Source organism: Oncorhynchus mykiss, chromosome 30 (assembly GCF_057628025.1).
Source record: "Oncorhynchus mykiss isolate SJ-2025 chromosome 30, ASM5762802v1, whole genome shotgun sequence".
Taxonomy (NCBI): Eukaryota; Metazoa; Chordata; class Actinopteri; order Salmoniformes; family Salmonidae; genus Oncorhynchus; species Oncorhynchus mykiss.
In genome coordinates this window covers 16378316-16403393 of record NC_143051.1, presented here as the reverse complement: position 1 = coordinate 16403393, position 25078 = coordinate 16378316, and the positions used below count along the sequence as shown (strand labels likewise).

Sequence of the window (25078 nt, the reverse complement as noted above, 5' to 3'; positions counted from 1 at the left end):
TGTATTCTATACTATTCTACAGTATCTTAGTCACTTAATAATGTTTACATATCTTGCATTACTCATCTCATATGTATATACTGTATTCTATACTATTCTACAGTATCTTAGTCACTTAATGTTTACATATCTGGCATTACTCATCTCATGTGTATATACGGTTTTCTAGACTAATCTATGGTATCTCATTCACTTAATAATGCTTAATAATGCTTACTTATCTTGCATTATATCTTGCATTATACTGTTTTTCTATACTATTCTGCTGTATCTTAGTCTGTTCTGCTCTGACATCGCTCGTCCATATTTAATTAATTCCTACATAGATTTGTGTGTATTGGGTATATGTTGTGTAATTTGTTAGATATTACTGCACTGTCAAGGCTAGAAGCACAAGAATTTCACTACACCCCCAATAACACCCACAATTTGATTTGATCTTCATTGCAGCCAATTGCTTTATGTGTCTTTCTGATCATTGTACCCTCAGTTGATATCAGTCTTTCAGATCATTGTACCCTCAGTTGATATCAAAAAGCCATGGCAATCCAGAAAGTCAAATCACCACAATTTCTATAGTTCCAGGAACGGAATGATTTTTAAATTTAACTAGGCAAGTCAGTTAAGAACAAATACTTGTTTACAAGGATGGCCTACCCCAGTCAAACCAGGACGACGCTGGGACAATTGTGCGCCACCCTATCCCTCTTGCACTGAGATGAAGTGCCTTAGACCGCTGCAGCACTCTGGAGCCCCTGATGACAACACAATGAATACAATTCAAACAACTGATACGATTTTGCAGCATACGTTTTCAGTATCCTTTAATTGCACTGTTGATTTATTTAAATCATGTTTGCATTGACGATGGAAGGTGAAAAGCAGATGCAGGTGTCTGGATCAACTGCAGGTTTAGTACAGCGTCGGAAATCGCGCACCGGCTATGCTCCACACAACAGTGCCAGACAGCGGATGCGTGGACGCGCGGGTGTACTCAGCCCCCGACCACCCCGCTGTATCCTATTTGTCTACTTGTTGTCATGGAGGAGCCAAGATGGCGGTCCTGGCCTATAGCCTAGGCAAACGGGAAATAAATCAGTATTTTTGCATTAAAAATGCTAAATTATTATCTCTCGTTGCCGTCATCCTACTCACCGTGTTTCACACCGTTTCTCGGTATTATGGAGGTAAGCGACTGGCTTAAATATGTTTGTTAGATAGCCAGGTAACGTTACGTTAGCTAACATACACTTGACTCAACTGTGTTCGGGGAACTTGTAGCTAGCTAACGATAGCTTCCCTCTTTGCTCGCTGTTAGGGCGTTTACTAACACAATCTTACTAGTTACAACAATATGGTATTTGCAAATTGAGAAAACATAATAAAACCGCAAGGACTTAGCTACAGCCAAGCAATTGCAAGGAAGCATGAATACACTTGCAGGAGCCTGACTTAACTACCTAACGTTAGCTACATCGTTTTAGCACAGATAGAACAATGATATATAACATATTTGGTGCATAGCTGTGATGCATTCAACCAAGAGACAGTCAAGCACAACGTGTAAAGTATCCTAGTGGCATCGTCGCGAGCTAACCCATGTTTAATTACATCATTGTAGTAGCTAGCTAGTAACGTTAAGCTCTTACTGGCAAACTAGCCTACTGTATTAGCTGATTGCAACTAACTTGTTAGTGAATATGTCTCTTATCTGTCATCAACCTAAGCAAACGTTAGTTAACTGGTCAGTTAACGTTAGCTAATGAGTTAACGTAAGTAACCTACTGCGCATGCGCATAACTAGCTAACGCTTGCTAGTTACTATAGAGCGTCATTTATTTTTAATTTTTACGGGAAGCTCAAATTTGACATTACTGTTGATTTGATAGTGGGGATAATAAAGCCATAGCCAACTGTATAATCTAATGTATCTTGTGTCTTATGTGTCTTATGATTGTCAAGTATGCACATACAGCCACAGAGGAGGCAGGAGCCTAGCTGGCCATTTATAAATTATTGTTTGTATCTGGCAGGCAAGCGCTCGCCTCCGGGATGATGGCTTGCATACAGTGATCTTTGTTTATGGAAGGCATAGGACACAGTGGGCTCTCTGTGTGTAGACTGAGAACAGCTGCTGCTGTTGTCTGGCTGGTGTTGACATTGGCTGCTCTTGACGCCTTCTCTTGTCACCCCACATCTTTTGCTCGTTTGCATTGATTAATTGCCAGATGGTTCTATTCAATTAGAACACAAGTGAACGTCATGAGATGTGTGTGCTTTAGTGGAAAATGTCGATGGCTTAATTTGTACTGCAGGCTGCAATGGTGTCTTCGCTGAACCTTGCATTGCGCACACTGCTGCATTTGTATTCTTGAAAGCTGTGTCGAGGCAGCAGGTTTCATTGTGTGTGTTTTTTTGTTATGGCTTACTGGAATGTTCTCTCTGTCTTCCCCTCAGGCGGAGACACATGTGAGTGGTTGCTGTCCAGTGGTCGGTTCTTAGGAGAAAACGTATGGCAGCCCTATGGCTGTATGATGCACAAATATAAAAGCATGTGAGTCACACCAATGGGGGGAATCTATGTATGTTGTGTGTGTGTGTGTAAAATGTGTTACATACTTTTGAGAGCATTTTAACCAAGCCCAAAACTACACAATTACCAAATTGTTTGTCAGTTGTTGTTACTATGTGCGAGTGAGTCATTAGTTGTTGTTTTTTCCCACAGTGAAGCAAAGACTTGCCTTGCTGAGAAAAGGGTGGCCTTCATTGGCGATTCCAGAATACGGCAGCTATTTTATTCATACATACAAATAATCGATCCTACACAAAAAGAGAATGGAAGAAAGGTAAGCTAAATCCCCCTGGCATAAAGCACACACAAACCTGAATCTCTGAGCTTATGGCTGAATCTTAACTTGAGATCTCTGCCCTTAAGTGACTCTCAAAGCTCCCATTGACATCAATGCAGAATTCTTCAAAAGTCAGTTAAGCCAGGATTCACCTCTTAAGTGTGTAACTAATTACTCCTGGAGATTATTCTGGATAAGAGCGTATGCTGAATTGCTCAAATGTAAGTGTGTATATATATATATATATATATACACATACACACACACACACACACACAGTGGGGCAAAAAAGTATTTAGTCAGCCACCAATTGTGCAAGTTCTCCCACTTAAAAAGATGAGAGGCCTGTAATTTTCATTATAGGTACACTTCAACTATGACAGACAAAATGAGAAAAAAAATCCAGAAAATCACATTGTAGGATTTTTAATGAATTTATTTGCAAATTATGGTGGAAAATAAGTATTTGGTCATTAACAAAAGTTTATTTCAATACTTTGTTATATACCCTTTGTTGGCAATGACAGAAGTCAAACGTTTTCTGTAAGTCTTCACAAGGTTTTCACACGCTGTTGCCCGGGCGGTGTGTTTGGGATCATTGTCATGCTGAAAGACCCAGCCACGTTTAATTTTCAATGCCCTTGCTGATGGAAGGAGGTTTTCACTCAAAATCTCACGATACATGGCCCCATTCATTCTTTCCTTTACGGATCAGTCGTCCTGGTCCCTTTGCAGAAAAACAGCCCCAAAGCATGATGTTTCCACCCCCATGCTTCACAGTAGGTATGGTGTTCTTTGGATGCAACTCAGCATTCTTTGTCCTCCAAACACGACAAGTTGAGTTTTTACCAAAAAGTTATATTTTGGTTTCATCTGACCATATGACATTCTCCCAATCTTCTTCTGGATCATCCAAATGCTCTCTAGCAAACTTCAGACGGGCCTGGACATGTACTGGCTTAAGCAGGGGGACTGCAGGATTTGAGTCCCTGGCGGCGTAGTGTGTTACTGATGGTAGGCTTTGTTACTTTGGTCCCAGCTCTCTGCAGGTCATTCACTTGGTCAACCCGTGTGGTTCTGGAATTTTTGCTCACCGTTCTTGTGATCATTTTGACCCCACGGGGTGAGATCTTGCGTGGAGCCCCAGATCGAGGGAGATTATCAGTGGTCTTGTATGTCTTCCATTTCCTAATAATTGCTCCCACAGTTGATTTCTTCAAACCAAGCTGCTTACCTATTGCAGATTCAGTCTTCCCAGCCTGGTGCAGGTCTACAATTTTGTTTCTGGTGTCCTTTGACAGCTCTTTGGTCTGTTTTAGGTTTGTGACTGTTTTAGGTTGTGGACAGGTGTCTTTTATACTGATAACAAGTTCAAACAGGTGCCATTAATATAGGTAACTTATGGAGGACAGAGGAGCCTCTTAAAGAAGTTGTTACAAGTCTGTGAGAGCCAGAAATCTTGCTTGTTTGTAGGTGACCAAATACTTATTTTCCACCATAATTTGCAAATAAATTCATAAAAAAATCCTACAATGTGATTTTCTGGATTAGTTGAAGTGTACCTATGATGAAAATTACAGGCCTCTCTCATCTTTTTAACTGGGAGAACTTGCACAATTGGTGGCTGACTAAATATTTTTTCCCCCACTGTATATATATGATCTTTAGCCATGGTATTCCTAAAATAAGATGGGTAGTTGCTGCACTCAGTCAATGCTCTAATCTTGAGTAGAGAAATAGAGGGACAGTGACTGTTTTATCCCCTGTTGTGATGTCTGTCCACCAGCACGAGAACATTCCCTTTGAAGATAGGAGCTCTTCAGTCAATGTGGTGAGCTATTTGTGTATTTCTCTCTCTTCACATCTCCTCTGTCTCAGTCAACAATAACAATGTCAAAGCCCAACAATTCTTTTTTTTAATTTGACGATGTAGATTCACCTCCCAATTATTTTTTTTCTTCCTTCAAGGCAAACAGCATGTTTATTTTGGGGATTGTCCTGATAAGATTGATTGTTTCCTGTTTTGTTGTTAGGACTTCCTGTGGTATGCAGAGGTGAATAACTCTCTGAAGGAGCGCTTGATGTCATGGACAGAGGTAAAGGCAAGCACATGTACTGTACTGTGCCTTGCAAAAGTATTTTTTCCTATTTTGTTGCATTACAACCTGTAATTCAAATAGATTTTTATTTAGATTTCATGTAATGGACATACACAAAATAGTAAATATTAGTGAAGTGAAATTAAATGAAAAAAATAACTTGTTTAAAAAAAATAATAATAATTGGAAAAGTGGTGCGTGCATATGTATTCACCCCCTTTGCTATGAAGTCCCTAAATAAGATCTGGTGCAACCAATTACCTTCAGAGGTCACATAATTAGTTAAATAAAGTCTACCTGTGTGCAATCTAAGTGTCTCATGAGCTGTCACATGATCTCAGTATACAGTTTAAGTCAGAAGTTTACATACACCTTAGCCAAATACATTTAAACTCAGTTTTTCACAATTCCTGACATTTAATCCTAGTAAAAATTCCCTGTCTTAGGTTAGTTAGGATCACCACTTCATTTTAAGAACGTGTAATGTAAGAATAATAGTAGAGAGAATGTTTTATCACATTCCCAGTGGGTCAGAAGTTTACATTCACTCAATTACTATTTGGTAGCATTGCCTTTAAATTGTTTAACTTGGGTCAAACATTTCGGGTAGCCTTCCACAAGCTTCCCACAATAAGTTGGGTGAATTATGGTCAAACAGTTCTATTTTAATTTCATCAGACTAGAGGACATTTCTCCAAAAAGTATGATCATTGTCCCCATGTGCAGTTGCAAACTGTAATTTGGCTTTTTTATGTCCGTTTTGGAGCAGTGGCTTCTTCCTTGCTGAGCAGCCTTTTCAGGTTATGTCGATATAGGACTTGTTTTACTGTGGTGCTAGATACTTTTGTACCTGTTTCCTCCAGCATCTTCACAAGGTCCTTTGCTGTTGTTCTGGGATTGATTTGCACTTTTCGCACCAAAGTACGTTCATCTCTAGGAGACCAAACACGTCTCCTTCCTGAGCGGTATGACAGCTGCGTGGTCCCATGGTGTTTAGACTTGCATACTATTGTTTGTACAGATGAACGTGGCACCTTCGGGCGTTTGGAAATTTCTCCCAAGGATGTACCAGACTTGTGGAGGTCTGAAATTTTGTTTCTGAGGTCTTGGCTGATTTCTTTTGATTTTCCCATGATGTCAAGCAAAGAGGCACTGAGTTTGAAGTTAGGCCTTGAACACCTCCAATTGACTCAAATTATGTCAATTAGGCTATCAGAAGCTTCTAAAGCCATGACATACTTTTCTGGAATTTTCCAAGCTGTTTAAAGGCACAGTCAACTTAGTGTATGTAAACTTCTGATCCACTTGAATTGTGATACAGTGAATTATAAGTGAAATAATCTGTCTGTAAACAATTGATGGAAATATGATTTGTCATGCACAAAGTAGATGTCCTAACCGACTTGCCAAAACTATAGTTTGTTAACAAGAAATGTGTGGAGTGGTTGAAAAATGAGTTTTAATGACTCCAACCTAAGTGTATGTAAAATTCCGACTTAAACTGTATATACATCTGTTCTGAATGGCCCCAGAGTCTGCAACACCACTTAGCAAGGGTCACCACCAAGCAAGCAGCACCACTAAGACCAAGGAGCTCTCCAAACAGGTCATGGACAAAGTTGTAGAGAAGTACAGATCAGGGATGGGTTATAAAAAAATATCAGAAACTTTGAACATCCCACGGAGCACCATTAAAAAACATTATTAAAAAATGTAACGAATATGACACCACAACAAACCTGCCAAGAGACCCATTCAACTTGAAATAGCAGGTGCAGTTTTGCCTTGAAGAATGGGCAAAAATCCCAGTGGCTAGATGTGCCAAGCTTATAGAGACACCCCAAGAGACTTGCAGCTGCAAAAGATGGCTCTACAAAGTATTGACTTTGGGGGGGGGATGGTTTTGCACACTTGATCTACTTTCATGTTTGTTCCATAATAAAAACAAAAAAATTGCATCTACAAAGTGGTAGACAGGTTTAGTAAATCAAATGATTCAACCCCCCCCTAAAAAATATATTTTTAATTCCAGGTTGTAAGGCAACAAAATAGGAAAAATGCCAAGGGGGGTGAATACTTTCGCAAGCCACTGTATCTAACACAGGTTTGGGGTCAATTCAAAAAGTAAACTGAAATTCCAGTTTATTCATTTAAAAACAGACATCCATTTTCAATTACTTATCAACTACCAGCAATACTATACCTGCACCTGTCGACGACACAAGTTGTTCTGCTTCCACGAGCACATCCAATGCTAGCATCAGTAATTCTACATTTGTTGTTAGCCCAGCTAGCAGGGACACTGACAGTTGTGAATATGATGCAGCCGAAGAGCTACTGCTTACATATGTCCGTTACGTTTATGGGGGGTCAATTAAGGAAGACATCCTCTTCTGGAATCCAGGACAACAGGATAGGATATTTTTAAAGTACTGGACAGCTTTGTAACATCAAATGGACTTTGGTGGTCAAGATGTGTTGGTATCTGTACTGATGGTGCAAAAGGGAGGCATCGTGGAGTGGTAATGCAAGCAGTTGCTCCCGACGCCACTTGGGTACACTGTAGCATCCACAAGAGGCTCTTGCTGCCAAGGGAATGCCTGACCGCTTGAAAGACGTTTTGGACGGGCCTCCCGGGTGGCGCAGTGGTTAAGGGCGCTGTACTGCAGCGCCAGCTGTGCCATCAGAGTCCCTGGGGTCGCGGTCGTAACCGGCCGCGACCGGGAGGTCCGTGGGGCGACGCACAATTGGCCTAGAGCCCGGGTTAGGAAGGGCTTGGTCGGTAGGGGTGTCCTTGTCTCATCGCTCACCAGCGACTCCTGTGGCGGGCTGGGCGCAGTGTACGCTAACCAAGGTGGCCAGGTGCACGGTGTTTCCTCCAGCGCATTGGTGCGGCTGGCTTCCAGGTTGGATGTGCGCTGTGTTAAGAAGCAGTGCGGCTTGGTTGGGTTGTGTATCGGAGGACGCATGACTTTCAACCTTCGTCTCTCTCGAGCCCGTAAGGGAGTTGTAGCGATGAGACAAGATAGTAGCTACTACAACAATTGGATACCACGAAATTGGGGAGAAAAAAAAAAAAGAAAGACGTTTTGGACACTACCCACAGTAGTTACCCACAGTGAAAATGGGTAACTTTGTTAAAGCAAGGCCCCTGAACTCTCGTGTATTTTCTGCACTATGCAATTATATGGGCAGCGACCATGTAATGCTTTTACAACATACAGAAGTGCGAGGGTTATCAAGGGGCAAAGTATTGACACGTTATTTTAAATTGAGAGACAAGCTTAAAGTTATTTACTAACCATCATTTTCACTTGTCTGACCGCTTGCATAATGTTGAGTTTCTCACACAACTGGCCTATCTGGGTGGTGTTTTTTTTCTTGCCTGAATGACCTGAATCTAGGATTACAGGGACTATGCAACTATATATGTGAGAGTGGATTCTCGGCCCTCACTAGCATGACAACTAAATACAGGCACAGACTGTGTGTGGAAAATGATTTAAGACAGACTGTCCAATACAACCCAACATTGCAGAGTTATGGGCATCTTTTCAAGCACACCCTTCTCATTAACCTGTGATGAGTTAATCACCATTTTTGATGAACAAATAAAGTTTTATATGTAATTATTGATTTTTATTTGTGCCCTGGTCCTATAAGAGATCTTTGTCACAACCCGGCTCGTGGGAAGTGACAAACTCACACTCATTCTTATGTTTAATAAAGGTATCGTACAATGTGTGTGTGGCAGGCTTACAATGATGGCAAAAAACTACATTTGAGAGTGCGCTGACCCTGGTCCTAGAGGGGGTACGCGGCTGGAGGTTGAATGTTTTGAAGGGGTACAGGACTATAAAAAGTTTGAAGCACTGATCTAATCCCACATAATCGTAATCACACCTCTTCTGTCATCCAACATCCACGTTTAATTCGTGAAAGTGTGTACTTAATGAGAGATTTTTACAATGTATTTTTTTGTTTGACAATGCATATGCAATATGCAAGAGAGATTATATTTAAGTGCTACTGTATAAATACTGTGATTTATTTAGGTTTGATTGAATTGAGCCCTTGGAAGAGCCCTCAGCAGTAAGCTATTTCTGTTGCCCGTAAGCAGACGATACATAGCAACAGTTTACTGCGATTTTAAAGATCATTCCAAAATAGTAACATGGCATGATTTAATATGACTTCTTGACTGTGTTTCAGGATCCTTCTGTAAAACCAGATGTCGTCATCATCGGAGCTGCCACTGTTAGTGAAATATGCTCACTCTCAAATCTGTTTACCACATATTTATCACATTTCCTCCTGCATAGTTTAGATGGATTCATCATAGAGATTTCAATCTTTCCCATAGTGGTCCATCAAGTTGCGTAGTGGCAGCAGCGAGGCGCTGCAGCAGTACAGGGCCAACCTCACAGCCATCTCCTTGCCTCTGGAACAACTGGCTGAGGATGGGGAGGTCTACTGGGTTTTACAGGGTTAGTTCTTTACTGTTCATCTACCAGTCAATCAAAAGGAGACATGTTGATGAGTGCTTTGAAAATGAGGAATTGATATTAATTAAACATTTCTCTCTCTCCCCTCCGCTCCATCTTTCTTTATTTTCTCTCTTCTTCCATCTCTTTCCAATCTCACTGTCCTCCTCCCCCTCCATTGCTCTCTTTCAACCCCCCCCCCCCTCTCTCATGCCCCCTCTCACTCCCTTTCTCTCTCTTCCAGACCCTGTCCATGAGGAAGTTCTGAGTGGTAACAGGAAGATGATTACTAACGAGCAGTTGGATCTGTACAACGAGGCGGCGCTCGGCACTCTGAACAGCAACAAGAAGAACGCCAAGGCCAGAGTCAGGTTCTTGGGCGCCTCGCGCCAGGCTGCCATGGAAACCATTGCCCAATCAGCTGATGGCCTGCACCTGCCCGAGAACACCCGGAACGTGGTAGGCTTTTAGGTGGTCTGTCTGGCCTGGCACCTCTACCTGCATCTGTATGATCAAATAACAGCTGGCTTAAGACTAAAATAGAAACAAAAATGAAATATGTATGGTTTGAAACAGTTTAGTGCTGAAAAACCGTCCGGCTTTATGACTCTCTTAACCAGCACCATGTCAAATTACACTGTCCATCCTGTATACCTTGCACTTTAATTCATTGAACATTTGACAGCTTCTATGTTCATCTGCATTTGCCTAGTTAGTAGATTGGTGTGCTCCCCTTTATAGAAACAGAGTCTTTGAGGACAGGGTTCAAAGTACAAACAGAAATCAAATCCAAGTTTATTTGTCACCTGTGCCGAATTCAACCGGTGTAGACCTTACAGTGAAATGCCCTAACCAACAGTGTAATTTTTAAGTAAAAAAATAGGTATTAGGTGAACAATAGATAAGTAGGGAAATAAAATATATATACAGTAGTGAGGCTGTATACAGGCACCGGTTAGACGGGCTAATTGAGCTAATGTGTACATCTAGGTGTGGTTGAAGTGACTATGCATATATGGTTAACAGAGAGTAAAAGAGGGGGTGGTGGGTGGCGGGACACAATGCAGATAGTCCGGGTTGCCAATGTGCGGGTGCACCAGTTAGTCGGGCTAATTGAGGTAGTATGTACATGAAAGAATAGTTAAAGTGACTATGCGTATATGATAAACAGAGAGTAGCAGCAGTGTAAAAGAGGCGTTGGACACACAATGCAGATAGTCCGGGTAAAAGCTGTTGAAGCCTTTTGGTCCTAGCCTTTTGGACTTGGCACTCCGGTACCGCTTGCCATGTGGTAGTAGAGAGAACAGTCTATGACAGGGGTGGCTGGGGTCTTTGACACCTCCAGGTGAAGAGGTCCTGGATGGCAGGCAGCAGCTTAGCCCCAGTGATGTACTGGGCCGTACGTATAAGGTTACATACCTTAAGACTGCGGTAACCTGCGAGTCTGTTACAGCACGAGCCGCGCATGGCTCATTCTAACCTGCCCTGGGTATGAAGTTTCCCAAAGGTACAGGTCTAGGATCAGCTTCTCCTCCCCATAATCCTAACCGTTAGTGGGGAAAACGCAAAACTGACACAAGATCCATGTCTAAGGGCAACTTCACCCTATACCTGATAACCCTGTCACAGTAAACCTAACCTTTACCCTTAATCCGGAGCCAGGACAAGGCTTGCACTGTGCTGGAGTCTGGCGCTCTATAATAATGTTCCTCTACCCTCCACCAGGGTGCCATGATCCTGATGAACGCTGTGTGCAACAAGGTCCTGCGGCCCATCCACGGCTCCTGCTGCCAGGCCCTGCCGGCCCCCAGCCTCCTCCAGAAACTGACAGCCTGTGTCTTCCTGGGCTCAACACTGGTATTCCTGGTGCTTCATGCTCTGGGCCACAACAGGTACACGCTCCCTTGTGGTTCATGGGTTCTATTCCCGCTGGGGCCACATATACTGAAATATATACACCTAGACTATTTTGTGTTGTTCAGATCCAGGGCTCTAAATGAAAACATTTCACTGGTGCTCCCAACGTAAACCATGTTAGGAGCACCCCATGAAATGTAGTAGCACCAGAAAGTGTTTTTATTGATTGAGATACAGCTTACATTGAGCCTATATGAATTCATGTTGTGCCCTAGAAAATATGTAACACTGTAAACACATGAGTTTATTATAAAAACTCAGTTGTTGATACGAATCCCTGTCATTAAAATTAAAGTCATTTGTAGAATATTAGGTTTCTACATTGTGTAAAAGCACTATTTTCCGATTGAGATGCATTACATTCAAATTTGTTCACTGTCTCTTTAAAAAAACGTCAGGTTTGTGATCGGGATGCACCAATATGACATTTTTGGTTGATACCGATATCCAATATTTGACTTGCCAAAAACAACAGATACAGATAGCGATATTTAAAAATGTATCAGCCTTTTAAGCATTCTAGTACAGCTAAATAGTTGAAACAAGGTGTCAAATGTTCATTTGTTCAGTTAGGAATAGATTGTTTAATAACTTGTAAATGAGAAAAATGACAAATCCATGAATGTATTTAATAGCACAACAGTTATTCATGACACAATTATTTTAGCTGCCCCGTATTACAAAGATGGTTAAGTTGTTGGTGGCTCTTCTTACTATCCCATCTTGACTGTGTGGACAAACTTAAAAAATAAAATATGGGTTGAAACTAAAATACAGTTAATCAATTGCTCTAGACTGTCATAACCTGCTATAACTTTTCAAATGTGCTTCACTGACTCGACTAGCAAATGCGAAATTTACAACACATCTCATCTTTCATTTAGGAAATTGTTATTTTTTACAAAAGAACAAAACTGCTTAGTTTTAAATTCAATAAAAATCTTGACCATACCAGCCATGAATGAACAACAGAAAAGCAACTGGGCTTAGTCATTTGTTTCCAGTGCCATTAGATGGCTGGGTTACAATATGACTGCCCATTTACAATTTTAACATTTGGGGAGGTTTTTCTTCACAAAGAGGACCTGCTCAGCTTTGTCACGAGAGTCTGTTTCTTTTTTCGTCTACAATGTGTGAAGCTGCACTGAAAAGGCGCTTACTGTCCACACTAGTACAGGGAGAACCAAGATACTTGTGCACAGCTTTAGCTAGGATGGGGAAACGGTGCTTGTTACTTCTCCAGTATCTAAGTGCATCTTCATTCCTGGTAGATTCTATCAGGTATCCTAGGATCTGCAAATAATTGGAAAGGGGGGGTTAGTACACCATATTGCATTATTCTTGCATTCCAAAGGATCATTAGGCATAGATCAACATTGGCAAATGTTGGCTGATGTAGTAACAGAAAATGAAAATACAACGCATCTCTCTCACAGAGACAGACACACACACTGACCAAAAAGTAATTTGGTTGGCATTTACGTATGTCCCCATTACTAGTAAAACATAGTCAAAACCTATTTCTTTCACTTACTTGCTGCCGCGCCATTTCGTTGTTCATTTGTTGAGTCGTTTCATTCTCACAAAGGATTTCATCATACATGACAAGCAGTGAAGTTTAAACATATTAACAGGCACTGGAAGTCCCGGCCCACTCCCCCCGACGTGGAGAGTGGCGAGGAGAAGCCGGCCACGGCGGCGTCGCCTCTCAGCCACAAGGCTCCGTTCCAGGCCATGTGTAAGATGGGCCTCATCATGGCTTACTTCTACCTGTGTGATCGGGCCGACGTCTTCATGAAGGAGCAGAAGTTCTACACCCACTCCACCTTCTTCATCCCCCTCGTCTATATGTTTGTCCTGGGAATCTTCTACAGCGAGAACAGCAAGGAGGTGAGACGGATTGGGATGGAATGTTTAAGGGAGTTGGGAAAAGTGGTATGTTTCTTGGAGGTGGAAGCCTAGGCCTACATGAATTCAGAGAGGTTTCTGTTTTAAATGAGTTGTCGTTGACTGCTAAACTCAATTGTCCATGTGTGACCTGATAGAAGGCTCTATCTCAGTGATTTTCTATTTCCCACTCAGACCAAGCTGCTGAACAGAGAGCAGACCGACGAGTGGAAGGGCTGGATGCAGCTGGTCATCCTCATCTACCACATATCTGGAGCCAGCGCCGTGAGTTTTACCATTACCTTTGATTTATATTGATGTGTTAACTCTGTCGCTTTGAATGTAAACTCATTGACCACATGTATAATTGCATTAGAAAGCATTTACAGCCTCCCGGGTGGCGCAGTGGTCTAGGGCACTGCATCGCAGCGCTAGCTGTGACCATGTAACCTATTTCATTATTATTATTTTTTTTTACTACGATGTGTGATCAAGTGAAGGGGTGTGTGTGTTTTAAAAGTCAATCTTCCTTCCCAGTTCATCCCGGTGTACATGCATGTTCGGGTCCTGGTGGCAGCATACCTCTTCCAGACAGGATATGGACACTTCTCCTTCTTCTGGCTCAAAGGGGACTTTGGACTCTACAGAGTGTGCCAGGTAACTAATAGGTTTTTATTAGAGTTAATAAAATGTTACTGTGATACTGATTCGAGCTGCTTAGTCCTAAGGGACTAAATGTAACGTAAAATACACAACTGCTGACATGTGGTGCCATAGAAACAATGACATTTCTTTAATCAAAAACCAAAACATGGATAGTTAGCAACAACTGTATTGATCACATATGTAGAGGTATTGATAAGGAACCCCTTGATAAGAGGGATCGGTATGGTCTGGCCCAAGCTTACTTCACACAGGTTGTACTTTGGTTATGCTGCAGTATCAAGTTCCTTATCTCAAGTCACCCTCTGTGTGTCATTGTTAAAAGCAATGTCTGTTCAACCATGCCAAACTATTTCTATTACATTGACATAAATATCATTCTTTTTTAAGCACGTTCCATGTCTGTTCTTTTAGAATGCTTTGTTAAAAGTGAGAATGGCCATTTCCTGTATCTGTATCTCCGGGGTGAAGATTCCCCTAGGTACAGAACAAGGATTAGCTTCCCTTCCCCCAATCCTAACCTTTACCATTAGTGGGGTAAATTATTGGACCAGGTCTCTCTTGGAAAAGAGATATTATCTCAATGAGGAAAAAACAGTATAAATAAAGGTAAAAAGAAATCATAAAAAATAAATGCAAAACTTACCACAGATCAGCGTTTAGGTGCAACTTCACCGTATTCCTGTCTGTTTCCAGGTCCTATTCCGTCTCAACTTCCTGGTCATAGTTTTGTGTCTGGTGATGGATCGGCCGTACCAGTTCTACTACTTTGTGCCTCTGGTCACTTTCTGGTTCGTCATAATCTACGCCACCATGGCCATGTGGCCCCAGATACTGCAGAAGAAAGCCAATGGTCCGTATGGGTCAACCATTGTACTGGACAAGTAGTGGTAGAAGTAAAGATAGTAAATAAACCAGTGTTTTAAAAGCTAAGAAATGCTTTGATTTTAAAAGTGATTAATTCAGAAGTGATTCATACTAGTGTTGAATTGTGAAGAACTTCTGTCCAGCACAGTGAGTGTTTAGTCATTTGTCTTTTTACAGGTAGTGGGATGTGGCACATTGGAATTCTAGTGAAGCTGCTTGGGCTACTCCTGTTCATCTGCTTCTTTGCGTATTCACAGGTGAGTTCATCATCTGGTTTATTCACTCATTTAGAGCCTTTAATAACTCTCTTGAGATTTTGAATGGAACTAAAACGTTCTCAACTGGTATGGGTCAATGTTTAAGACCAATGGCTGTATTCATAAAGCGTCTCAGAGCAGGAATAGTGATCTAGGATCAGGGCCCCCATGTCCATGTAATCTGATCTTATTTTATCTAAAAGGCTAAACTGATCCTAAATCAGAGGATGTTTAACTGTCTATCTCTTCCAGGGGTTGTTTGAGAAGATTTTCTCAGTCTGGCCTGTCTCCAAGCTCTTTGAGCTGAACGGAAGCATTCACGAGTGGTGGTTTAGGTGGAAGCTGGATCGATTTGTAAGTAGATATTTGAACATGTTTTTACACCCCTTAAGTGGCTCTCTCCTATCAGATTTTCTTGATAGGGTATCAAAATATCACAGTATCACATCTCTTTAGGAAGTTGCACCAATAACTTGTCAGATGTTTTTTTTATTGTCATATACACCTGATAGGTGCAGTGAAATGTGTTTTGTAGGGTCAGCCATAGTAGTACATTTCAACTTGGTGTTGCTGGTATTAGAACCAGCGACCTTTCGGTTACTGGCCCAACTCTCTAACCGCTAAGCTAACTGCCGCCCTAGATGAATCTGTTGGTCGATGTTTAATGTTGGTGATCTAGATGGTTCTATTGGTTGGTCAGTGTGAGTAAGTGGTAATGTGTGGTTCAGTCGGTAGAGCAGGGTGCTTGTAACATCAAGAGTGTGGGTTTGATTCCCACTGGAGACACCCATACAAAAATGAATACACACACTACTAAGTTGTTTAGCATCAAAGCATCTGTGAAATGGCATTTTTTATTGTTATTATTGTATATATTTGTATCTGAATGTGTGTGTTTTGACTTTGTGTGTGTGTTTTGACTTTGTGTGTGTGTGTGTGTGTCGTTCAGGCCATTATCCACGGGATGCTGTTTGCCTTTGTCTACCTGTTGCTGCAGAAGTACCAGGTCCTCTCTGAGGGGAAAGGAGAGTCTCTCTTCTCCACAAGAATCTCCAACATCCTACTCCTCATCTCTGTGGTCTCATTCATGGTAAGAAGACCATTTTTATGTATTTATTTAACCATTACTAATACTACACTCTAAAACCATATTCTAGTATTTACTTTATTAGTCCGTCAATCTCCAAACCACTGTGCTTGTCAGCAGTCCACTTTTGAAGAGTAAAAAACTGTCATGATGATGTGTTTTTGTAGTTTTCATTTCAATCACTTTTACCTTGTACTCCTTGAACAACACTTTCCTAACCTCTCCTTGTACATTGTGATCCTTGAACAACACTTTCCTAACCTCTCCTTGTACATTGTGATCCTTGAACAACACTTTCCTAACCTCTCCTTGTACATTGGTCCTTGAACAACACTTTCCTAACCTCTCCTTGTACATTGTGATCCTTGAACAACACTTTCCTAACCTCTCCTTGTACATTGTGATCCTTGAACAACACTTTCCTAACCTCTCCTTGTACATTGATCCTTGAACAACACTTTCCTAACCTCTCCTTGTACATTGTGATCCTTGAACAACACTTTCCTAACCTCTCCTTGTACATTGTGATCCTTGAACAACACTTTCCTAACCTCAGCTTGTACATTGTGATCCTTGAACAACACTTTCCTAACCTCTCCTTGTACATTGTGATCCTTGAACAACACTTTCCTAACCTCTCCTTGTACATTGTGATCCTTGAACAACACTTTCCTAACCTCAGCTTGTACATTGTGATCCTTGAACAACACTTTCCTAACCTCGTTTCATCTGTTCCAGACCTACTCCATATGGGCCAGCAGCTGTAAAAACAAGACCGAGTGCAACGAGATGCATCCCTACATCTCAGGGCTCCAGGTAAATAGAGCAGGAAGTCAGGCCTTGCTTACTATTGGTCTCACAGACAAATCCATGCTCACAGTAGTTTTCCCATACACATACAGTGCCTTGCGAAAGTATTCGGCCCCCTTGAACTTTGCGACCTTTTGCCACATTTCAGGCTTCAAACATAAAGATATAAAACTGTATTTTTTTGTGAAGAATCAACAACAAGTGGGACACAATCATGAAGTGGAACGACATTTATTGGATATTTCAAACTTTTTGAACAAATCAAACTGAAAAATTGGGCGTGCAAAATTATTCAGCCCCTTTACTTTCAGTGCAGCAAATTCTCTCCAGAAGTACAGTGAGGATCTCTGAATGATCCAATGTTGGCCTAAATGACTAATGATGATAAATACAATCCACCTGTGTGTAATCAAGTCTCCGTATAAATGCACCTGCACTGTGATAGTCTCAGAGGTCCGTTAAAAGCGCAGAGAGCATCATGAAGAACAAGGAACACACCAGGCAGGTCCGAGATACTGTTGTGAAGAAGTTTAAAGCCGGATTTGGATACAAAAAGATTTCCCAACCTTTAAACATCCCAAGGAGCACTGTGCAAGCGATAATATTGAAATGGAAGGAGTATCAGACCACTGCAAATCTACCAAGACCTGGCCGTCCCTCTAAACTTTCAGCTCTTACAAGGAGAAGACTGATCAGAGATGCAGCCAAGAGGCCCATGATCACTCTGGATGAACTGCAGAGATCTACAGCTGAGGTGGGAGACTCTGTCCATAGGACAACAATCAGTCGTATATTGCACAAATCTGGCCTTTATGGAAGAGTGGCAAGAAGAAAGCCATTTCTTAAAGATATCCATAAAAAGTGTTGTTTAAAGTTTGCCACAAGCCACCTGGGAGACACACCAAACATGTGGAAGAAGGTGCTCTGGTCAGATGAAACCAAAATGGAACTTTTTGGCAACAATGCAAAACGTTATGTTTGGCGTAAAAGCAACACAGCTCATCACCCTGAACACACCATCCCCACTGTCAAACATGGTGGTGGCAGCATCATGGTTTGGGCCTGCTTTTCTTCAGCAGGGACAGGGAAGATGGTTAAAATTGATGGGAAGATGGATGGAGCCAAATACAGGACCATTCTGGAAGAAAACCTGATGGAGTCTGCAAAAGACCTGAGACTGGGATGGAGATTTGTCTTCCAACAAGACAATGATCCAAAACATAAAGCAAAATCTACAATGGAATGGTTCAAAAATAAACATATCCAGGTGTTAGAATGGCCAAGTCAAAGTCCAGACCTGAATCCAATCAAGAATCTGTGGAAAGAACTGAAAACTGCTGTTCACAAATGCTCTCCATCCAACCTCACTGAGCTCGAGCTGTTTTGCAAGGAGGAATGGGAAAAAATTTCAGTCTCTCGATGTGCAAAACTGATAGAGACTTACAGCTGTAATTGCAGCAAAAGGTGGCGCTATAAAGTATTAACTTAAGGGGGCTGAATAATTTTGCACGCCCAATTTTTCAGTTTTTGATTTGTTAAAAAAGTTTGAAATATCCAATAAATGTCGTTCCACTTCATGATTGTGTCCCACTTGTTGTTGATTCTTCACAAAAAAATACAGTTTTATATCTTTGTTTTGAAGCCTGAAATGTGGAAAAAGGTTGCAAAGTTCAAGGGGGCCGAATACTTTCGCAAGGCACTGTATTTAAGTTTTGTTACTTGTCAAGTAGTTACCCCGAAGCTAAGGAGTTAGTGAACATCTTTAAACAGTTAATGCACACCTTCTACCTTTAAAAAGTACGGAACGTACTGTAGTTGACACAGACATGGATTTCATTATTAATGATTTTATAAATTCTTAGCCCTTCTCTGAAGGCCCATTGTTCCCCACTGTGTTTGGGTTAGTAATCATTTGTAGAGGTGCTATATTTCCCCCCAGCATGCATTTATTCACTATTCTGAATGTCTAAAGAATCCAGATGTTGTTCTGAAATATGAACACAGAAATAATGAACATTTTCAACTCTTATGGTGGTGATTTGACAAAATTACAATCGTGGTCTTGAATTGGACTTGCATTCTTCTGGTCTCGGTCTTCACTCGGGTCTCCCTCCCGGTCTTGACTTGATTTGCTCTGGTATTGAGCTTGTTTCGGTCTCACTTTAGGTGGTCTCGAACACAACACTGTGATATAAACTCAGCAAAAAAAGAAATGTCAGTTTTTCAGGATAATTCGTAAAAATCTAAATAACTTCACAGATCTTCATTGTAAAGGGTTTAAACATTGTTTCCCATGAACCATAAACTATTAATGAACATGCACCTGTGGCACAATCGCTAAGACACTAACAGCTTACAGACGGTAAGCAAATAAGGTCACAAAAGAGGACTCTAAAGAGTCCCCCCCCCACCCCCCCCACCCTTAATACAGTTGGTCCATGCCATGCACTGACTGGCTGGAATGTCTTTCTCCTCCTCTCAGATCCTAGCCTTCATCCTAATCAGAAACATTCCCGGATACGCCCGCTCTCTATACAGCTCATTCTTCGCATGGTTCGGGAAGATCTCCCTAGAGGTAAGATGGATGCCACTTGCAGGGATGCTGCACTCACTGTTCATCAGCAGAATCTCTGTATGATACTTGTGAATTTCCTTTATTGCATCGTACTCCCTCCCTTTCCCTCTCTTTCCGACCCCCAGCTGTTCATCTGCCAGTACCACATCTGGCTGGCGGCGGACACCAAGGGCATCCTGGTGCTGATCCCAGGCAACCCCTCGCTCAACATCATCATCAGCACCTTCATCTTTGTGTGTGTGGCCCATGAGATCTCCCTGATCACCAACGACCTGGCCCAGGTGGCCATCCCCAAGGACGGGGCCGCCCTGCTCAAGAGGCTGCTGGCTGCCGGGGTTTTCACCCTGGGTCTACTTCTGATGTCCAAGAGCGCTGAAGGGAACCAGGGAGAAGGCCACTGAGATGAGGGGAGGGGGTACCACTGTGGGGGAGAGGTAGACTGATTTCTAGACTAATGAGAGTGACTGACTGGTTAGTCTTCCATGACCCCAGGGTCGTATTCATTTGGCACCAAACTGAAGAAAATTGACTGATAGATGTGTTCCATTGCAAACCTTTTAAAACCTTTTGCTACGGTTTGCATCAATGAATACGACGGAGTTGAACAGGCCAAGTCAAGGATATGGCACTGCTGTCTGTTTCTCTTGACTGCTCTGCTCTGAGTACTGGGGTGAAAGTCATACACTGAAGAGGACGAGGTCCCAACTTGGGCCCACACATCACTGAACAGCACATTAATAAGGTACTGACTCCATACTATAGAAGTTTACAATGGAAGAAGGGTGAGGTAGGGGTGGAGGATCGGGGGTAATGATGTGTGGATTTTTTTAACGAATTGCTCCCCAGATGACTCCCTATGCAGTGTATTAGCTTTGACTGGGCTCTGGTCTAAAGTAGTGCACTATATAGAGAAGGGTGCCATTTGGGATGCAGGTAGAAACAAATAAAGTTTGCCTTGTGCTGAAAAGTGAGGTCAGCAGTCACCTAGCTCTGAAATCTGTTTTATGCACATTATTTAATTATTTAAATGAAGCTTCTATTTTATACAGGGTTATTTTTGTTGTTGCTTTTGTTTTTCCATTTGTTGTGTGTGTGTGTGCCCATGACTGCTGTTTGTTTGTGAATGAAGTATTGCCTAGATATTTTCTGTTTATTTTGTCATCACCTCAGACCACAGCCAGGCCATGGAGAAGATGCAGTAATGAATTTTCATTGCAGAATCCTGTTGCATTCTGGGTCTGACACGAGCCTATCCTATCGGGGTGAACAACCACTGGTGTGTGTGTGCATCCGTTTGCGCAGGTTCAGTTTCACCAATTTCTACTAGTATGTTAAATGAGAAGTGTGGATGTTGTTTCTGTGTTAGTCATCTTAAAGCAGGCTTCTCAGAGCTACAATAGAACAGGCACTGCTTTGTAAATACATCGAACATACCGTGGCAGGACATCCGTCAAAGCATACTTACCACTATAACGAAGCCACTGCTAATGAGTGGATGGATGATATGGACCTGACTTAATGCCTTCGTTCTACTCCCTACAGTTTTCTCTTCAGTTGCCACACGGCATCAGTGCCAAGTTTGCATTGAAATCTGACGCTTCGTGATCAAGGTTGGAACTTAAGGATTTTGGGCAGTGGCTTGCTGGGCTAGTAGACTGTAATTTCTACTATCCCGGTTGGTATTCTGTGCTATATTGTAAAACACCTAATTTCACTCGCCGCCGGGCTAGTTAAGCACATTTTCTACTAGCCCAGTCTGAAAAGTGCTAACATCGGGGCTAGCTTAATTTCCATCCTTGGTCGTGATACGTCATGATGTATTTTAAAAAGGGGGGGGGGGTGGGGAATTATTGCTAAAGAAAAAAAGCAGTACTTCATGTTGAGCCTGTCATTTACCTACAGATGGACAATATCCACCAACCGTTAAGCCTTCTTTCAGCCAACGAGTCAAACTTATGTTCTTTGTGTGTATTTTCCAATTATGCCATGTAAGGTTTTTACAAGGGAAGGTTATTTAATTTAACATTTTAAATGGCATAGTAAAACCAAGATGTTTGTATATCTGCTACTTCATCCATTTTGTACCTCACCTTGGCGGTAGCCTAAATACAACGGCCAAAATTGTATGGATTTAAGGCAACACTGAATCGCTTCATATCCAGTTGTTGAATCATTTAGATACCACTTTGATCCATTGGTTATAGTGCCCATTATTTAACACCCTTCACAATGTGTAACTCACCTGCTTAAAGCTGGATGTTAAGGCAACTTAGCAGATATTGTAAGTGTACATTAAGAAGACTGCAAATTAGTTAGTTATTTTAGTTTAATTGCATATTAATTTTATCTGTATATTTTCTGTGCCGTGGAAAGGTAACTGAATGGGGTGTACACTTTAGAATTATTACAGGTTGATGTAGCTTCTCAATTAAATTAATTCAATACCATAGATTGGTCTGACAGGTTTTGGCACTATTCAGAAGTCTGTATCCCAAATGGCACCCTATTCCGTATGTAATGCAAACCTCTTAAACCTGAGCCCATAGGGCTCTGATCAAAAGTAGTACACTTTCCAGGGAATAGGGTACCATTTGTTTGTTACAATTTGCTTGAAAGTCAAAACATTACACATTTTGATAATTGGATTGATCAAGGAGATTGACGAAATTGCACCGACTGTAAATGGACGGCAATTGTTCTGAATTTGGTTGTCAGGAAAATGGTTATCTACCTTGATTTAAAGTATCTTACAGTATGTTATTCACAATTTTAGATTTTTCTGTTTAAATTAGTTTTGGTCAAATTAAAAGAAGCAACAACTATATATACCCAGAGAAGTTTTATGTAAATTATTTTGTGACGTCTTAAAAATGTGAAATGTACCCATTTTATTTATAAATGCCTTTATTCTGTTGTACATTGTCAATAATACATACCTTCATAAAAATATTGTCGGACTTCTTTGTCCCTTCCTTGTCAACACCGTGAGGTTAATCACTAGGCTTAATCTGTGTCCGGGAAGCCGGCCCCGAATGTTTCGTTTTTGGTCTTTATGTTAACACTACTAAAATTGCCCTCAGGTGGACACCAGCAAGAAAGTGGAAGCGAGGCAGACTAAAAACGCGATGGCAGCGGTGGCTGAACTTTAAGAGATGGGTCTCTCTTAGAGGGGGACAGTGGTGGCTGAGCTGGAGGAGATGGGTCTCTCTTAGAGCGGGACAGTGGTGGCTGAGCTGGAAGAGATGGGTCTCTCTCTTAGAGCGGGACAGTGGTGGCTGAGCTGGAAGAGACGGGTCTCTCTTAGAGCGGGACAGTGGTGGCTGAGCTGGAAGAGACGGGTCTCTCTTAGAGCGGGACAGTGGTGGCTGAGCTGGAAGAGATGGGTCTCTCTTAGAGCGGGACAGTGGTGGCTGAGCTGGAAGAGATGGGTCTCTCTTAGAGCGGGACAGTGGTGGCTGAGCTGGAAGAGATGGGTCTCTCTTAGAGCGGGACAGTGGTGGCTGAGCTGGAAGAGATGGGTCTCTCTTAGAGCGGGACAGTGGTGGCTGAGCTGGAAGAGACGGGTCTCTCTTAGAGCGGGACAGTGGTGGCTGAGCTGGAAGAGACGGGTCTCTCTTAGAGCGGGACAGTGGTGGCTGAGCTGGAAGAGACGGGTCTCTCTTAGAGCGGGACAGTGGTGGCTGAGCTGGAAGAGACGGGTCTCTCTTAGAGCGGGACAGTGGTGGCTGAGCTGGAAGAGACGGGTCTCTCTTAGAGCGGGACAGTGGTGGCTGAGCTGGAAGAGATGGGTCTCTCTTAGAGGGGGACAGTGGTGGCTGAGCTGGAAGAGACGGGTCTCTCTTAGAGCGGGACAGTGGTGGCTGAGCTGGAAGAGATGGGTCTCTCTTAGAGCGGGACAGTGGTGGCTGAGCTGGAAGAGACGGGTCTCTCATAGAACAGGACGCAAGCTGTGGCCAAAGACAGGCTCCAGTGCCTTATGTCCGACCCGGGACTAAGAGGATTAAGGAAGTACCTAATTCATACAACAAGCTGGAGAAAGATGAAGAGAGAGTGGGTCCTCCTGGCCTGCCACAGGCCTGGTTCTACAATTGACAGCAAACAGCAAATTTAAATAAAATGTATTTTTACTGTTATGTGACAGAAAATGAACAGTTACACATACATGGTCAGACATTAAACATAAAAGCATCTCTGTCTCTTCATCTAAAGAGTGCAAGGCCAGTAAAAATACAGATATATCGTTAATGGCATATCATTTCTAGAACAATATTTAAATAAAATCCTATAAACATAGCATTTTAATATTTATTATTAAGCTTGAATACACACATTCATAAACTCATCAACATGTATAGTTGACTACTGATAAATGCAACTGCTTGGCATTGTGGTGAAAGTGTGCACAAAAATATGTATCGTAAAGTAGGGTCAAGTGCCTTATTCACGGGCACATCAACAGATTTTTCACCTTGACAGCTCAGGTATTTGACCCAGCAACCTTTCGGTTACTGGTCCCAACTCTCTAACTGATAGGCTACCTGCTGCCCCAAAGAGCATATAGTGCAAGATCTGAAGTGTAATTGTTTTTTCAGGCCCAATCAATTGGTCATCTTTTTAACCAATACTACGTGCACTTATCAGGAGTCTACTGTACTCTGCAACACTCGCTCACATATATAAGTGCACACGGAAAGACAATAGCGTCGAGTATCAAAGCACTGCTTGGGCATGCAGATTGGCACAGATGTAGTGTTTGTTCCAAATGGCATTCTATTCCCTACATAGTGCACTACTCTATGGGCCCTGGTCAGAAGTGTGCACTATATAGGAAATAGTGTGCTATTTGGGACTTTGACATAGAAAAACACTTGGCTAAAAAGGATAGAGACAGACAGACAGCAGCTCCAGCACTCTGGGGGTTTTCTCTCGTCACAAATTCACTGCTTCAGCCACTTTCCTCTCCTCAGGAATACCATTTACCTAGTGTGGAGAATAAAATGCATGAATCAATATATTGCATAATATGATGTATTGGGATATAAGGGAAATATAGACTGTTTACAGGTTCTGAGAGGGAATATTGTAACTGCATGGGAATATGGTCACTATATTGTAACTGTGGAAAGATGAGGGCACTCAACCTACTTGAGTCGAGGTGAAACCCAAAAATGTGATCATTGAGTGAAGGCCAGAACGTCCAACTCATAATAGTTGTTTAAGTAAAATAATATGATTTGAATGCTGAGCGAGCGTAGCACCTTCTCTTTTTCAACTAGTCTACTACTGTTATATTAAGTGCAAAATAAAATATTCTCTCCTATAGTTGAGAGATTCCTTTAAACAAAACCAGACCAGTATACTTGCCTCCAGTCTCCGAAATGTCGACATACAATAATTCTCTCTATCTCCTTTGTTAGCAGTAAAAAGAACAACAGAGTAGTGATTTAGACAGAGTAGTGATTAAGACAGAGCAGTGGTTTAGATAGAGCAGTTAGACAGAGCAGTGATTTAGAAAGAACAGATATTTATACAGAACAGTGATTTAGATAGAGCAGTGATTTAGACAGAGTAGTGATTAAGACA

General features: G+C 41.9%; 2 protein-coding genes across 5 annotated transcripts in view; one reads left to right on the top strand and one right to left on the bottom strand.

Annotated features, from left to right (window-relative positions):
• Positions 1-634: 634 nt before the first annotated feature.
• On the top strand, positions 635-22444 carry LOC110488018 (N-acetylneuraminate (7)9-O-acetyltransferase). Its single transcript, XM_021559973.3, has 19 exons — positions 635-1187; positions 2458-2554; positions 2726-2846; positions 4636-4680; positions 4883-4945; positions 9161-9205; positions 9312-9435; positions 9677-9891; positions 11158-11324; positions 12984-13239; positions 13432-13521; positions 13774-13893; positions 14596-14752; positions 14944-15023; positions 15276-15377; positions 15973-16113; positions 16849-16926; positions 19403-19495; positions 19621-22444. Exons 1-19 carry the CDS (start codon positions 944-946, stop codon positions 19894-19896), a joined length of 2514 nt encoding a protein of 837 aa, XP_021415648.3. The 5' UTR covers positions 635-943; the 3' UTR covers positions 19897-22444.
• Positions 22445-23601: 1157 nt separating this feature from the next.
• LOC110488017 (epsilon-sarcoglycan) overlaps positions 23602-25078 on the bottom strand; it is a 32173-nt gene continuing 30696 nt past the window's right edge. For 2 of the 4 annotated variants that reach the window (XM_021559969.3, XM_021559970.3), the window contains 2 exons: positions 24860-24903; positions 23602-24475 (listed from right to left, as the gene is read on the bottom strand). In XM_021559969.3, the coding sequence (XP_021415644.1) occupies positions 24425-24475; positions 24860-24903 (95 nt within the window). In that variant the 3' untranslated portion in view covers positions 23602-24424. The remainder of the gene's footprint in view (positions 24476-24859; positions 24904-25078) is intronic. The other 2 variants (XM_021559972.3, XM_021559971.3) reach the window with 1 other exon arrangement.